Genomic DNA, 16,778 nt, shown 5'->3' on the forward strand with positions numbered 1-16,778 from the left:
CGGTTGCCATGGTGACAGGAGACGTCAGCTTGGCGCTAATTGCTACTAACCGTCACGTGGTGCTTGTAAACATGGCGGCGGTCAGTGAAGGGTTAACGTGTCTGACTGCTCACTGAGGAAGAGGAGGAGGAAAAGGAGGAGGAAGAGTAGGGTCGATGCGTCAGTCGCCAATGATGAGGATGATGATGAAGAAAAAGATGAAGATTGGCCTCGGCGGTGAGAAAAAACGTTTTCTTGTCACGTTGTTATGTCAACTATGCATGTTTTTACACGCACATCTGTGCATGTACAACTGTAGGGGCCGCACACGCTGCATTTTGATGACAGCGCTCTGTGTTCATCATCATCATCATCATCCTCATGATCATTGTCCTAAGTTCACCTGCAACTGGACAGGTGACAGCATCACGTGACGAAAACGTGATTGATAACTGAACATCATGGTAGTCTGTATTGATGCTATGCTAGCTATATGTAACATAAAACAACATAGTTAGCAGCTACGGTTAGACAAAGTTATTTTTTTTATGCTGTGATGTCAAAGTGACATCATCATGATGCCTGTTGTGATGTCATGGTGTCACAGTGACATCACTACAATGTTGGCTGTAATGTCACCGTGACGTCACAGTGATAACTTGTAATGTGATGATGTCACAGCATGACGATACGTGCTGTGATGTCACAGCGATAATTTGTAATGTGATGATGTCACAGCATGACGATAACTGCTGTGATGTCACCGTGACAGCATGACGATACCTGCTGTGATGTCACCCTCATGTCGTCATAACACTCGCCGTGGCGTCATCACCATGCCATCTGACATCAAAGGCACCGCTTACACTTCTGGCTCCTGCAGGTCCTGTGACATCTTGAGAAGACCTCCCGTGGGGGCGGGGAGACGATGGGGGATGGAGGAGCCCTCCAGGTGGAGGGCAACGCCCTCCTCAAAGCCGTCTTCCAGGGAAAGCTGAGGCTGACCCGTCTGCTTCTGGAGGGTGGTGCTTACATCAATGAGGGCAATGAGCTTGGTGAAACTCCCGTCTCGGCGGCCTGCTTGGCGAACTACGAGGACCACCAGACTCGCCACAGGATGGTGCGCTACCTGCTGGAGAAAGGCGCCGATCCAAACATCCCCGACAAGAGTGGGAGGACGGCGCTCATGCACGCTTGTGCCAAGCAAGCCGGAAAGGAGGTGGTTTCCCTTCTGCTGCAGAACGGGGCAGATCCCAGCATCAAAGACTATTCAGGAAATTCCGCCCTCATGCACGCGCTCAACAGAGGGGACCGCGACACGCTGCAGATCCTGTTGGACGCCTGCAGGGCCAAAGGCAAGGAGGTCATCATCATCACAACCGATACATCTCCGTCCGGTACCAAAAAGACAAAGCAGTACCTCAACTCTCCTCCCTCTCCGGGAATCTTAGACAAGGTGGCTCCGGCTTGTATGTCGCCATCGGAGGTGGAGATTGCTACTTCATCTCCGGCATCAGGAGAAGATGGAATGTTCAGCTTTGCCCTGGCCTCCGCCTTGCCTTTACCTTCCTCCACCAAGAGACCGCCCCCTCGCAAGCTCCTCAAGAGGCTGAACTCAGAGCCGTGGGGACTGGTGGCGCCATCGGTGTCTTGCACGGTTCCTCAAGAGAGTGTGAGGGGGCGTCTGGATGAAGAAGAGGGCGGGAGCGACCTGAGTAGGACGGTGACGGAAATAAACGGACTGTGCATCACAGAGACAGCAAGACCTCTGTTGTCACGGAGACACAGCATCGAGACCCACGACCCTTGTTCAGCTAAAGTCATCGACCGGACCTCGTCTGAGGACTCCCCTACACTGTCTGCTTCCTCCTGGGCTGACAAGGTCCAACAGCACCAGAGCCTGTACCGCAGGAACACAGCGCCAGAGGCCCAAGAGAATGCTGGGCTGTCCGGTGTTGGTGCCACACAAATCCTGCCTCATCCCAAACTCATTCGTATGGAGCACTCAGAGTTGGACAACCACCTGAGTCCAGAATCCATCCCGGGATCTCCTGACTCAGGGCGAGTGTCTGTGGAGCGGAGGAGGTACAACGCTTCCCCCCTGTCTCTGGTCACGAGCTCCTCTCGTGAGTCTCTAGAGAACATCCCAAATTCTGTGTCCCCCATCCCTGTGCGCCGACGTACCCCCGGGCTACTGGAGCGCCGTGGCTCTGGGACCTTACTCCTGGACCACATATCACACACCAGGCCTGGTTTCCTGCCGCCGCTGAACATCAACCTTCAGAGACCCATCCCAGACATCCGGGCTGGCAGCAAGCCACCCTCTCCAGTCCATACTGGACACAAGATCCTGTGTCCCGTGGCCCCAGCCTCACCTAAGCGTGGTCCAGACTTCAAGACCAAGAAGAAGCTGATGAGAAGACACTCCATGCAGACGGAGCAGATGAAACAGCTCTCCACCTTCCAGGAGATCCTGGCCGAAAAGGTCATTGAGTCAAACGGAGACTGATGACCATTTCTTCAATTTTTGTGGCAACAAAAACCTTGAAACATTTAGATGACACCCTGCTTCGGATCAGGTTTCTGCCCACTTTACCATGTTTGCTCATGGACTTGCCGTGCTTATACATTTGAATACCTATATAAACATATTGTATGTAATAGAGCTGTCTTTCTGTATGCCTAATGGACTGATTGCAGTACTCGGTACTACGTTTACGTATCTTCAGCAAACAACCAATCACGGGCGGGGTTAACCATCTCTCGCTTCTTGTTCTCTGCTTGAAGACCTGAAGCTGAAGAAGTAGTCTCAGGGAGAACAAGATCAAGCGAGATGTCGACGTCTGCTGGGCAAAAAAATAATTCAGGGTTGACATTTCCAACCTATAGTTGCCCCGCCCACTTCTTGCACAGAATGACGTTTTCAGTCATTAGATGCCAAATGTGTTTTCTCTTTGCACCAAGAAAATGTTTATTTTTTATTGACTGTGTTAGTGGATGAATGGTGAAAATAGTCTGAACATTTTTATTTTCACCACTAGAAGGCGCTAAAGGCTCCAGCCGCACCAAAAGAAAAGAACTTTATTAATATTTTCATTGATCTGTGCGGTCTTTTGACTCAGTGTGTCCGTGTAGATGCGCGCTACTGCACTAATGCTAGCAAGGAGTACAATAACAAAAAAAGTTTTGCTTTTTAACAAAAAGAAAATAACTTAAAGGGACTGTATACAATGGTCTGCTAAAAGGGCGCCAACATTATGCTTTAAGCATATCTTGCCCTCTTCCTGCTTTGAGTACATACAGTGCGCGATAGTGATTTGGCTAAGTTTAGCTACAAAGATTAGCTATGGTTGAATGTATGGCCTATTATAACAACATGAATGTAAAGTGCTGATTGTGTCTCTGATACTGCTTTTATGTGTGTGTACACCCTACGACATGGAACGGGAGTACTAACAGCTGTGAGGACTGAACGAAAATTTACAATTTGCATTCAGCTTAACTCATAATTGTCAAAATATGGACATTTTTGTGTACACTTGTTTTCTAACCCACTATTGGTGACATATACTAGCAGGTAGTAAAATATGTATGTAATCCTGAGCCAGTTGCATACAGTCCCTTTAAAAAAGACTTTGTCACCACATGCTGTTGTTACGCCTCCAGGCCGCTGGAATGAATAATGTGATCAATAACGTGATAAAGACGTCTATCAGAGTAGGTGACTTGTATTCATAATGCACTTTAATATACTTTAGGCTAAATAGTTAGCATAGCAAGTCAACATGGTGACGTTTATTGATTGTGAAGACGTGCGCTGCGTCCATGCATGTGTTGAAGAAATGTGGTCTTTTGTACAAAACTGACTTGTAATTGTGTTGAATAAAATGCAAAGTTTATGGGATTCCAATAAAGGCTTATTTATTAATTTTCTTGATGCTGAATGACAATGTTTTAAAATAGCATTATAAAAAAAAAACTTTAAAAAGACATTCATTTCTTGAAGAACTTTTTGTTGAGGAGGAAGATGAGCAAGTTGACATTGACTTTGGCTTTGTCGAACATCTTCATCACAGCCACACCATCGTATTGCAACTGCAGGAGGTCCTGCGCACACACGTACGATGCAGGGTATTTAGTCGGGTGAGGGTTAGGCGGGGGTTATGCGTGGCAGAGCAGTACCTGGTATTTGAGCAGGAATTGTTCCATGTCGATGCCGAGAAAGCGAGTTTTGATGAGAAAGGTTCCGTTCTGTGGTCCACTAACGATGTCAAAGATTACATTTTTGAACCTTGAAGGAGAAAGAAAGAATGAGAGCAATCGTGAAAGTGGATTGGAGGGCGTCTAGACCATCTAGACCGTTAGGGAACATTCTTCCACTTCCAGTGTGGCATGTGTGTTGGTTTGGTGGAAACTCACTGGGTGCATGGAAGGTCTTCGATCTCCAGCAGAACCCCTTTCTCTTGCAGGCGGGCGGCGGTGTAGCTCACAACAGGAAGTTTCTTCTTCCCTCGGGCGTCTGATGCTTTCTTACTGGTGGCTTGACTGCAAGTACAAGAAGTAAGGAAGGTGAGAAAGACGCTCCTTGATCAATGACTAACCTCAGATTGTTACCTGTTGGCTGTCAGGTTGTCCAGACAGGATGTGATGTAATGCCTGTAGTAATCCACCTGTTCACTGTGAAAAGCGCTCTTTGACTGTAGGCTGCTGAGAGTCTGGCCAAGTTTCAGAAGCTCCGCCCCTCGGCGCTGGCGGTGCAGACGCTGGCTGCGTATGTCCTGAGGGGGTGGCGGGCAGAGTGTCAGCTCACGTGAAGTACGGACGCCAGCGGGGCAGAAGCCATGATGTTACCTTGGCGATCATCTGGAGGATGTGGTCTTGGCCCCGTGGCGTTTGGAGGACTCCGAGAGCCTCCAGACGACGAAGACTCCTCACAATCTTCCTCTTCTTCTCCTCTACACTAAGCGTGCTGTATACCACCAGCGACGGGTTCCTCTTCAACTTCTCAGGCGTGCACGCATCTTGACGAGCACGTTGCTGCATAAGACGCTCGTGACGCACTTCCTGTTTCAACACAGAAGAGTAAAATTCAATTTTGTGATTTGTTTCTATACTTAATACTGTAGCACCAACACGACTACTACCAATACTGCTATAATTACTACTTTACCTACAGAATAAAAACAATGACAACCATAGAGCAGGAAATGAAATTTACCGTAACACGTCTCGGTCTGGCTGCTGAGTATAACATGGCTAACATGGTAAGTAAAAGGAGTAAGTGAAACCCACTTGCATCCATCCTTCCGCTCACTCCTTTTTTAAGAATGTTATGTGATATTTGCAGATTTAATTACCTGGTCATGTGATGTTGATGCTTTGAGGACATCACTCAGGGTCTCGCCAGGCTGAGTTCTGATGACGTCAATAATCAACTGCTTCGTGCTGGAAACAAAACGTTCCAACATCCAACTGTTAGGAACAGGTGTGGCTAATCCGCTAGCGCATGTGACTGGACGTGATGGATGAAGATGCTAACATACCTGAGCAGCAGTCCTTTGATGTCCGCTCTGTCCTCAGAATCATTAAAAACGTCAAACTTGTTGGTGAGCGTCAGAGAAACCTCCGTCTTACTGGAAGAGCATTCTGATGTTGGATCAGCTGCTGTGGACAAATAAGATCGTTGTCTGGTTAGCCAGACGTTCATTTTCTTCCTCTCAAATATTTTACATTATAATGACCAGCTGGAACAGCATAAGTGCCTGAAATAAACAAAAATTGTGACAAGATTTCTTGTTCGGGAAAAAAAAATGTCTCAGGAGCACTGGGCCTGGGACAATAATAAATGAATCACACAATAAATAAAAAATAAACTTGATAATTATGCTAGCCTCAATATATTTCCACTTGCATGCGTGTCTGTTATCATCATCTCTCCCCTCCAAAAAGGCAGGACGAGAGTTCACTCTGTGCATTGGTTTGTTCCATAGAACACCGGCGTGAACAGAATGAGCCCTTTAGTCAGTCATACAGTGTCTTCGTAGGTGGAGGCGGGACTGGTAGCAAATACATCGTGTGCACAAGAGTGTAACATAGTAGAAATTAAATGAGTAGACTGCAATAAATTGTCATATTTTCATTTTACTTTTCTTATTCGTCTCATCCTCGTAGACCCAATGTCATGTATCTCGTCATAACATAACATCCAGAGCAGTTCATTTGCGTGGAAATGAAGTGCGAATGTGCAGGCCACACAGCTAGGAGACCTGAGTTCGATTCTACCCTTGGGCATCTCAGTGCGGAGTTTGCATGTTCTCCCTGTGCATGTGTGGGTTTTCTCCGGCTAATCCGGCTTCCTCACACATTCCAAAAACATGCTAGGTTAATTGACGACTCCAAATTGTCCATAGGTATGAATGTGAGTGTGAATGGTTGTTTGTCAATATGTGCCCTGTGATTGGCTGGCCACCAGTCCAGGGTGTACCCCACCTCTAGTCCGAGGGCCAATAGGTCTCCATGTAACTGAGTGCTGATTTTAAAAGATAGGTATACATTATTGTACATCAAATATATCATTATACTGAACAACAGCAGTAATGGTAGTGTCAATACCTGCAGTAGTCGTACTACTCATCAGTTCTTGCAGGGTTGGAACAGGACCGATGTCGTTCAGTAGAACTCTGAGTGGGTCTGACTGGTTCGAACACAGAACCTCCTGATGTTCCAACAAGAGCTGGAAGCAGAACCACAACATTACTAAGAGAACTACACCGCCTCTGGTGTCCATTGTATTGACACCCAAGATCAAAAGGCAACTTTTTTTTTTTTTTTTTTTTTTTAAAGGGGGACCTATTATGCTTTTTCTACTTTTCTGACGTATATATGTAGCTAGAATGTTATATTCTCGTGTTAAACGATGCCATTTAGAGACGTCTTAAAGTAACGTCTCAGTAAGTGGCACAAACCTCTTTCTATGTACTTGGCAGTGTGACCAACCAAAGCAGAGTGGGCGTGCCTCGAGGCGGGCTGTGGGTGGAATACATTAAAACTGACCGTTTTCACAGGAACCACGAAATCCAAAACATATACAACTGAATAGGTACAGATTCTGGAAGAACTAGAACGCTGGTTATTGTATGTAGCTGCTCTATAGGAGTCCACAACTCAATACAAAGGGCCGAAAAACGAGCATAATAGGTCCCCTTTAAAAGAATATCGCAAATGTAAATAACAGTCCTAATGAGATTATATTATTCACCTGCACTACTTTACAGATCAAAATATTAGGGAAGTGTTGGTGATGAAGACCAAGCACAATGCTGACCTTGTGCGTGTTGACAAGCTCGCTCACGGAGATGTAGATCACGGGTCGGTTGACGATAAGCAGCTCTGAGTACTCGTCCATCCTGAAGTGGTCCTCTGGATCAGGAACATCGCAGACAGATAGCAGGAACTTCCTGCCAGACACCATGATCCTTTGCATCACACATAGGTGGTTGCACAGTGAAATATATTTGTATGTGTTAACAGCGGCAAATGAAATGAACATTTAACAGACGTTAAAAGACATCACAGATGTCTGACAATGCATTTGCACAACACTTGTCTCTTTAATAGCAGCATAACATTTGAATCGCACTTTAACTTTACTATGATGAGGCATGATGGGTTGCGTTCAAAGACACCAAGTCGTATTCATGTTTAGAGTGTAGAAATATTTTTGATGTGTTCAGGACAGAATGAAGTTCTAAAAAAGCATCAGACTTTGTGGTGGGACGCTATTGCCGTCTTAACAGAGACGACATGCGCAAAAAAAAATGTTAAAATAATTAAATGAAATAAATGAGTTTGCCAGCTATAAATATCTATAGTTAGCTATTTGTGATAGCCCTTATAATACAATATTAGTGATCCAGTCAGAGGAGCGTTGAAAAGCATTGCACAAGATATTTGATCTTTTACAATATTATATTATCTTATATTACAGCCATTTTCTACTCCATTTGTCCTAAAGGTCAGCTGAAGCCCTTTTGATTTGATTTGTTAAGCCCTTTGAGGCTCTTTTGTGATTAAGGGCTATATAAATAAACTTGACTTGACTTGACTGAAACCAGTTGGAATAGGCGCTTGCTTATATGTGATATGATATGATGTATTATATGTGCGATTGGCTAGTACCCCATATCTTGCCCAAAGTCAGCTAGCATAGGCTCCAGCTTACCCTTCACCTTAACCAGGGCAAGCAGTATATGAAAAGGATTGAGGAATTATTTACATATATTATATGGTATAATGTTCTCAATGAGAAAGACAAATGTTCGGGCGGCAACAGGTGAAACAGACCTGAACTTGGTGTGAGTCCGGCTGATGTACTGGTTGAGCGCACTGACATAGGCTCCGTCTCCGTGGAAGTGCTTGTTGGCAGCGGCATGCTGCAGGATGCGGGCAATGGAGCCCAGCAGGTGGCGCTGGTCTGGTTGCAGAGCAGAACCGGCTGAACGCTCCACGATGTCGAAGCCATCTGGAGCCACAATGGCAGGATTCATGAAGCGATAGTAGACCAAGTTCCCCACAACCTGAGGTTTAGGGCAGAAGATGAGGGGACTTAGGATTACATCACCCTAAAAAGCATTTTGGGATGTGCACAAGAAATGTGTTCCATTCCAAAAAACATGTTTTTATCCATCATCAAGGGCAGCGAAGGGGAAGAGTCAGGCCTGTAGGCCTTTCAAAAGCAATGATGTGTTTCTCTATGTCAGTTGGTGGCAGTGTTTATTTACCCATCTCCACCAGAAAGCAAATGGCCTGTTATGCTTTAACTGGTTGATATGGAGCTTTTCTTTCCCCAAGCAGATGGCATACAATTGAAATATTAAAAACTAAAGAAAAACCTCAGACAAAAAAACACTTTTGTCACCAATGACAGACAGTTGAAACATAGGCCGTTTTTTTGGATTGAGTTGATTTAAAAAAAAAAAAAAAAATTTATCCTTTGACTTTTCAGTGTGTGGTCCTCAGCAGAAAACGTTTGGGCATCCCTGTGTGATGACTCCCAAAAGACAACATAAACTCAGTTACCTTGTAGATTTCACCCTCATTGGCAGCAGGAAACCTTGTCCTCAAGGTGTCTCTGAGAACTTTTGCAGTGTAACGTAGACCGTAGCTGCAAACCAGATACAGTACAGGTTTAAAGAGGGGCAGGGAAGTGGTAAAGGTGAGGGGGTGCACAGCTGGTGAGGCCTACGGAAGCTTATGGAGGTTGGATGTGATGGCCTTGAGGACTCGTTCGGTCAGGTTCTTCAGGTTGACCACTGCAATGTCAATGCGTCGCTGGACTTCCGGATGAGACAGGGCGTCCTCAGGAGAGACATCGTAGGGCAGCGAGCTGCGGAACAACACGGGAGCCGACACAGGTGAATCTGAAGTTCAACTTGGTGGAATCACTCAAAATCATTCAGACCTCTTTAGTCCAGTCTGGCTTTCAGTCTGGTTAATCCAAGTTTTGTAGACGTCCACAGGGTCAGTTCTGATGCTGAGGCTACGGTCCAGCAGGACGTCCTTCAGAGATGGACCAAGCGTCTCCCGCAGAACGTTGTAGCCACGAGCATGACGGTAGAAGTTCACAAGCATTTTGATGACAAAGGGGTTACCTGTGACCACGTCCTGTGGCTGACTGACCTTTGACCTGACAAGTGAACAATAATGACTACTCACTTATTCGTATTAATATTTCAGCTTTTTCTCATTACATTACGTCTTTTTGTTTGCAGGGGAAGGACATCTCAACACAGGACCAAAAAATGCTATTCATCATCGTCCGGTTCATCGTTTTACTGCACGCCCATCGATTTACCTTGTCAGGTGCTCTTGATTGGTAACAAAATGAGTGGTCACCTGATCTCAAACTGGAGTGCTTCGATGAACAGCTGCAGCAGCAAGAAGGCCTCACGGCGGTCCGAGCCATAATTGAACAGGCTGAAGACCAGCATCTCCATGAAGGAAGTGCAACGACTCTGAGGCATCAGGAAGATCAGCTGGGCCAAGTAGGAGGGCTGAGTCTGAAACGCATCAACTTCATTGGACTTCCTTCTCAGAGGTAGCACATCTGTGCCAGACTTGGCCAACCTGCAGCAGGTAGAAGAGGTGCTGGTAGGCTTCAAGTCGCTCCTTCCTGTCCCTGCTCAGAGCCTTGAGGCCTTTACTTCTCTCTCCATCCATCATGTCTGACAGCTTCTCTTTGTTCTTCTTTGTTAGTTTCTTGCAGTGAGACACCACTTCCTATAAGAGGCAGCACACAGCTGACACACAATACTTCTGGAGCAAAACAATATCCAATTTCCCCCAACCTGCAAAGTGGCTCTGTTGCGGACCAATAGGCCAATCTTCAGGTCCATAAGATCCAGGTCGGCCTCCAGCTGACGGTTGAAGCGGATGGTCCTCACCACCTCCTGCCTCAAACGCAGAAGTTCCGCCTCCTCTCTGATGTCGCCGTCACCCAATTCGAGCAGGTGAATAAACTTCCTGACCACACAGAGGGGAGGCGTGTCCGAATGCACTAAGACAGGGGCATTCATTAGTACCCAGGTGACCATTCAATCAATCCAAGAAAGCACTTTTTGGGGAACCTACCCAGCATTCTGTAGTCTCCTCGTGCCCGACTGGCTCTGAAGAAAGCCTGGATCTTTATGATGGCACCCACCTATGGACACACAGTTACTGCACTGACAGTGTGTACGCACATGCTGCACTGATGAATCTTACATGTTGTCTGAAGAATCTCAATCGTGCTAGATATGCTCTCCTGGCCAACCACATCTTCACAAAGGCCTGAATCTGATTTTAAAAAAATACGCACACCATAAGTATGAGTGGACCCAAATTCAACGACATCGAGCTGTAACCTTTATCGCCGCCCTCCAGTTCCTGTAAAGGAACTGCAGCCGCCGCCTGTATGTCCTCTGCTGGATCACCTTCCTCCAGTGAGCCTGAACCCAAAAACAAAATAAATATGAGGCTCAGGTCTCTGTGACATATTTTCTCTCTTCTAGCCTGGACCACACACCTGGATCAGGATAACAGCGTCGGAGTGGCTTTGGAGGTAATGTTTGCGAGCCACTACCTCTTGCCGGGTAAGAAAGCCTCGAATAGCCGCCTGCAGGCGAATCACCAATGCTTCATTGTTGGCCCAGAGCCTGCGGCGCTCGTGTGCATTCCAAACACTGCTGACCACTTCCTGTCAGGATGTCACATGAACTCAGGTTAAGGACATAAGGATGTGCGCAAAGGCAGGGTGTGTGTGTCTGCAGAGGTGGCACCTGAATCTCATGCTGGTCCAAGAACACACTGTTGTGCACAAAGTTGCGTGGTTTCTCCCAATGGCCTTCCAGTTTGTTCAGGTGGAAGAAGTACAATGAGCCATCTTCCATTTGTAATCGAACCCACGGACTCTTGTTGTCTCCTGTAATCACAAGACGTTAGTGGCATACATTACATACATATACGTGGCATACGTCGCATCAGAACACGTCACCTCTGTTCAGCTTTAGCTGGACGAGAGTGCTGAGCTGCTGCTGGTACTCTGCGGCACAGTGACGACTCACACCCTGCAGCCCCATCTCAGGTAGAGACAAAACTCGCAGTGTCTGCTGCATCTGTTTCTCTTTCACGGCTTGATTGACCGCAGCGACTGCCAGACACACTGCATCCACACACACACACATGGATACTGAATGGGAATGGATCCCACACTGGCTGTACAAACGTCAGCCGCCTGTATCATTACACTACCAGGCACCTGCTAACACACACAGCAATAAGGAACAAATCATGGACTCACATTTCAGAGCTTTCCGAGTGTCCAGATTGGCTTTTCTAACCACTTCCTGGATATCAGCCAACCACAGCTCAGCTACCGCGCCTCCACTTTGCTATTGGGTTCACAGAGAAACACATTAACTCACTAATACCACTTAATTTAGGTCATCACTCATCCAGTTTCTAGTTTCAAAACAAAAGTTTTATGTTTGGCTTGGCTGTCATAAATGGAGGCATTCAGGTACTCATCTCGGCAGGTATTCATGTAGTCACCAGTGAAGTTACCTATGCACTCATATTAATGTGGTCACTGATTGTATGCAGTCATTCATGTAGTCAACCATGCAGTCATTCATATGGTCATATGCTGTCATTAATGCAGTCACCTATACAAACATTGATGCAAGTAGTCACCTATGCATCATTCGTGTAGTCACCAGCAGAATTGGTTTTGAGAATCATCAGTGGAATCATTGACGTGAGAACCTATGCAGCCATTTGTGTGGTCACACATATCATCACAGTGGGATCACCTGAGATTTCTGCTGTCTGGTTGTGGTCAGCAGACTTAGATATCTGTAGGCATTGTCGGGAAAAACCTCCTCCACCCCACTAGAGGGCAGCATCAGCGTAGAAAGCAGCTGTTGAGCGTCTCCCATGAACACAGCCTCATTCACCAGACTGAGAGCCAGGATCTCTAAAGGGTTAGAGGTCATTATTAGGCCTGTAGCTTGAGGTGTTCAGATCATTAGCGTAGCTTAGCTTGGCTGCTACGTACGCTGGTGTTCGTCCTGCACACAATTGTTCACAGAGTTGATTCCCTCTTGTAGTTGATTCCAATTCAGCAGTTCTCTGCCTGCCTGTTGCTTCATCCGTGTCAGAGATTCAAAATACCTAAACAAGAAGTCATTGTCATTTTCGTTGCCATTGTCGTCAGGTAGAATTGCTTACCTGTCCATCAAGGCAGGGTCGACATCAGCCAAGCCCACTGATGGACTGGCCAATGAGGAGCTGAACTGCTGCAGGTTTCCTGTCTCCACCACTTGATTGATGACTACCACTGCTGACAGCATCTCCACAGCAACAAACATCTCTTCCTGCTGCAGCACACCCTGCACCACACAACACACAGTCCTGTGTGCTATGATTGTGTACCAGCGAGCATAGGTGTGTGTATTTATACCTGGACTGTCTGTCTCTGTAAAAGCTGCAGTTCTTTATGATAAAGAGAGGCAGCAGATGGGAAGACGGGGGGCAGTTGGAGGTCCGAGTTCATCAGACAGCTGACCGTGTGTCGTGTGTCACTGCCACGCAGTGACTCATTCACACTCTGTACTGCTGCCTCCACTGAAATACACACACACACACACACACACTCAAGGCATGTGCCATCAAGAAGAGGATAATACTCCAGACAATCAGAAATTGGCTCACTCTTCTTGGATCTGTCAGCTTCCTGGTTGGCGGCGTTCACAGACTCTTGAAGCTCATCAGGCTCAAGTGGATCCACAGAGCCGTGATCCTGAGATCAAAGGTAAGACACCGTTTCTGATCAACATCTCAAGTCATCATAGGCCAAAGAGGTGAAATGGCAGCAAATGGATATGGAGTGATGTGACATGCATACCAGCGCCTTCATGTGGCGGTCAGCTGTTAGCTGTTCCAGGTACCATGAGACATTGTCACTTCGGAGGCCCCTAAGGGCCAAACAAGGCTGCTGAAGAGCACGGAGAAGATAAACATCATCTGCGGAATCCAGAGCTTCATCCACCTGTTCCACCGCAGATCTCACTGCAGCACATCAGCAAGTCCCATCTGATATCAGCACAAGCCACACCTCTGAGTTAATGTGAAAACCGTCTTACCATTGACCACGGCAATGTTGTTTTGGATTTCTCTGTGAGTCAGATATTCCTCATAAATGTCCTCTGAGCCTCCACCCTGAAAAGTGACATGATACATAAAACAGTACTTTCCAAATGTGTAATGCTGCTCGAATGCAGGTGATGATCAATAAACTGGTGGTCTTGCTCTACAACCTCTACAAAATGACTGATGGATGGAAACGGACACCATGTGGTTGGAACTGGACTACACCTGTGACACTGGTAGACCACTAGATAGCATCTCTGCACTCACCCGGCTGGCAGCCAGCTCTGCTTTCTTTCTTTTGGCCTGAAGGAGCATCTCCTGATAGATGCTCATCAGCGTCTCCTGCAGGTCACTAAGCAGGGCACTTGGATTCTTGAGAGCCTCTGCAGTGACCCCAACTTGACCTCTCTCCACTGCTTCATTAATGGCAATGACCGCTGCATGAACTAAGGGAAGACATTTGAGAATTATCAATCTACAGCCAGGTGAAATGATGGAAAGGCGCCTTTCTACCTGCAGCCTCATCCACTGACAGCTCATTAGACAGAATTCCTCCAATTTTGTGAAATGCAGGAAGTTGAATTCCATATCTGTCCAGCTCGAGCTTCATGTTGTTGATCTCTTCCTCTAAAGCACACACACAAACATCGATTAGGTCGCTGTCACAAGGAGATGTCACAGTTGCCCAGGTAGGACAAATTTTTACCTGTAAACTCAACCTTCCCACAAAGGTCTGTAATCTGTGGAGCCAGGCCAAGTCTGTATAGGTACAGGCTGAATACAGACAGGTAAACACACAGGTAAACACGCAGTTAGACACGCAGGTAGAGACGGAAAGAGAAGGTCACCTGAACGCATGGAGGCAGTAAACGGCTCTCGGCATGTTCTTCTTGTCGTAAATGTCAGTCGTTTCTGGATGGAAGATCTGATGGCACAACACCAACAAAGAAGAGTCCAACAAGTTAAACTTGTAGTAACTTAGACAATGAGGTAGTTACAGCTTAGTTACTAACCGCTGGCAATCCCAGTGCAGTCATGGCGTTCCTCCAGTGATTGATGTTGTCAGTATGTCGGAACTGAAGACCCACAGCCTGATGTAGTCAACACATGATGGATGAAATGAGAACAGGCTGTGATTGACAGGTAGATGAGCAACACAACAAAAACACTCGGGCACAATCAAGCTCTTCCTTCATGGGACGTAGGTTGATAAAACTGCAGCGTTCATTAAAGTGAAACTGACCTCATAGCGCAGCTGCTCCAAATCATAAATCTTCTTCAGAGGAACGACTGCGGGAGAGAATCTATGGCCCAGTTTTGCGAGAATCACACCGTTCCTCAAAGTCTCCTCAAGCTCGATGGGAGTAGGAAGCTCCTCCCCCAGACACGCCTCCATCCACCTGTAGATGAAAGGAGTCAGATGACATGTTTGGCTGATGATTTAGATATGTGCGATGGTATAACAGCTAATAAGACCATTAATTGCAACATTTTATAGCATATGCGTGTCAATTTTGGACCTCTTTGCCTCCTCCAGTCGACACAAATATTGATAAGCAATATTTTGGAGCCTCTGCTCGTCCATCTGCTCAGCTGTCAGACGTCCATCTATAATCAAATGACACAACACAGTGACAAACTACACACCCGACAAATACACGTATCCAGCAAATGTATAATAACCAATTCATTTAACATAAAGTTGTAAGCTGAGCAGTACTGGCTTTGTACCTTGACACGAAACTTACAGTGACTCTGAGCAGACGAATCCGCCATGTTTGACGCGACGTCAGTCGTCTTCAGTCTTCCACACGGCGAGCAAAGTCAAAGTATTAAACAAACCAACAGGTTGAATTAGAAAAGAATAACCGATATCTGTAACGACTACTGTAGAGCCGAAACAACCAGCCTCTGAAACGCACAACTTCCGGTCTAGGGTTTGAAAGCTCGCGCCATTCTGTGATTGGTACAGAGCGTAGTTGGTACAGCGTCTCCTATTGGCTGAACCGAACGCGTTGCATTGTGGTCCACATGCTTTTGATTATGTCAGGGGCTGTTTGGCTGTTTGAATTCGAGGTCTGCATCCTAAAAGAGCATATTTGTTGGCTGCATTACGTACTTGTGTTCATGTAATCTTGTGTTTACATTTCTCTTGCTTCTGTCTTTAGAGCAGTCATGGAGGAAATACATTAGCTCATAAGCACATACAGTAAAGCAACTATAAAAAATATGTACGAGTAAAGAATGTATAAATATTGTGCTGAAATGACTGCTTTTGTGGTTTTAACTTTCCAAACATTACAAAGGGGCCTACAGAGACCAGAACTGAAAACATGAGAGTATGGAATAACAAGGGACAGAAAGACATAAGTGGGTGTGGCATAAAAGTTAGGACATAAAGACCAAAACAAAGCATGTTCCATCAAACCTCTGCAAGGATCAGTCATCCAGTTGGAAAGTTCCTGGAGTCGCTCTCCTTTTTGTATCCATCAAGATCAATAATATACATACAACATCACACTTTCATTTACTTTATTTGGTTGGCCTAAAAGAAAGAAACTAACATCAAATGTGACACACAGTTTAAAGCATCTTTTTCTTCGTGAAAATAAAATATACGAAGAGTATAGACATGTGTTTAAAGCATTACTTTGTGTGGACAGCAGTGGCAGCAGCATCACACTTCACCTAAACAAGAACAACATATTTTGGTTCCGTTGTCAAAGACATCTCAGAAAAGTCTGTTTTGGACGGCAGTCATCCATCCACCTCATTACTTAATTAAGGTGAAACTCCAAATGCAATTCTATCGACTTTAACTTGACTAAAGTTTTCTATTCAGTGTCAATATTAGTGTGTCTGTCCTTTCAGACAAATCTTGGTCTGGGAAGGAAGGGAGGGAATTTGGTTTTGAGGTAGATCTTGAGCATAAACTGGTAGTATAAAAAGTCACATGGTTTGGTGTCAAGGTGGTTCTCTTTGGAGGTCAAAATGTTGGAGAATTTGAAGTTTGTGAACACGTAGAAGGCAGACGTGCTGGGAACATCATGAAGAAGACAACCTCCTCATGTGATGAGGGCTGGAGTCCACATGAACCTCAGTGTGCACACTTT

General features: G+C 45.9%; 2 protein-coding genes across 2 annotated transcripts; one reads left to right on the top strand and one right to left on the bottom strand.

Moving 5' to 3' along the window:
* The first annotated feature begins 38 nt into the window (after positions 1–38).
* Positions 39–3,890, top strand: ankrd34a (ankyrin repeat domain 34A). The gene is made up of 2 exons (XM_058053746.2): positions 39–216; positions 863–3,890. Exon 2 carries the CDS (start codon positions 908–910, stop codon positions 2,486–2,488), a length of 1,581 nt encoding a protein of 526 aa, XP_057909729.2. The 5' UTR covers positions 39–216; positions 863–907; the 3' UTR covers positions 2,489–3,890.
* Positions 3,886–15,609, bottom strand: iqgap3 (IQ motif containing GTPase activating protein 3). The gene is made up of 38 exons (XM_058053744.2): positions 15,414–15,609; positions 15,186–15,273; positions 14,909–15,065; positions 14,679–14,756; positions 14,514–14,590; positions 14,372–14,439; positions 14,179–14,292; positions 13,933–14,111; positions 13,659–13,734; positions 13,421–13,584; positions 13,228–13,315; positions 12,977–13,140; positions 12,745–12,905; positions 12,572–12,687; positions 12,327–12,490; positions 11,816–11,906; positions 11,510–11,677; positions 11,295–11,437; positions 11,042–11,212; positions 10,881–10,964; positions 10,741–10,812; positions 10,609–10,678; positions 10,326–10,534; positions 10,105–10,257; positions 9,874–10,037; positions 9,440–9,664; positions 9,224–9,364; positions 9,058–9,142; positions 8,323–8,555; positions 7,304–7,436; positions 6,592–6,712; positions 5,523–5,643; positions 5,337–5,424; positions 4,831–5,043; positions 4,594–4,757; positions 4,399–4,524; positions 4,162–4,270; positions 3,886–4,086 (listed from the first exon to the last, which is right to left on the bottom strand). The coding sequence occupies exons 1-38, from the start codon at positions 15,439–15,441 to the stop codon at positions 3,973–3,975; spliced, it is 4,920 nt and encodes a 1,639-aa protein (XP_057909727.2). The 5' UTR covers positions 15,442–15,609; the 3' UTR covers positions 3,886–3,972.
* Positions 15,610–16,778: the final 1,169 nt, after the last annotated feature.

The sequence above is a fragment of the Doryrhamphus excisus genome, linkage group LG5, assembly GCF_037039965.1.
Source record: "Doryrhamphus excisus strain RoL-2023G ecotype Guam linkage group LG5, RoL_Dexc_Guam_v1.1, whole genome shotgun sequence".
Lineage (NCBI taxonomy): Eukaryota > Metazoa > Chordata > Actinopteri > Syngnathiformes > Syngnathidae > Doryrhamphus > Doryrhamphus excisus.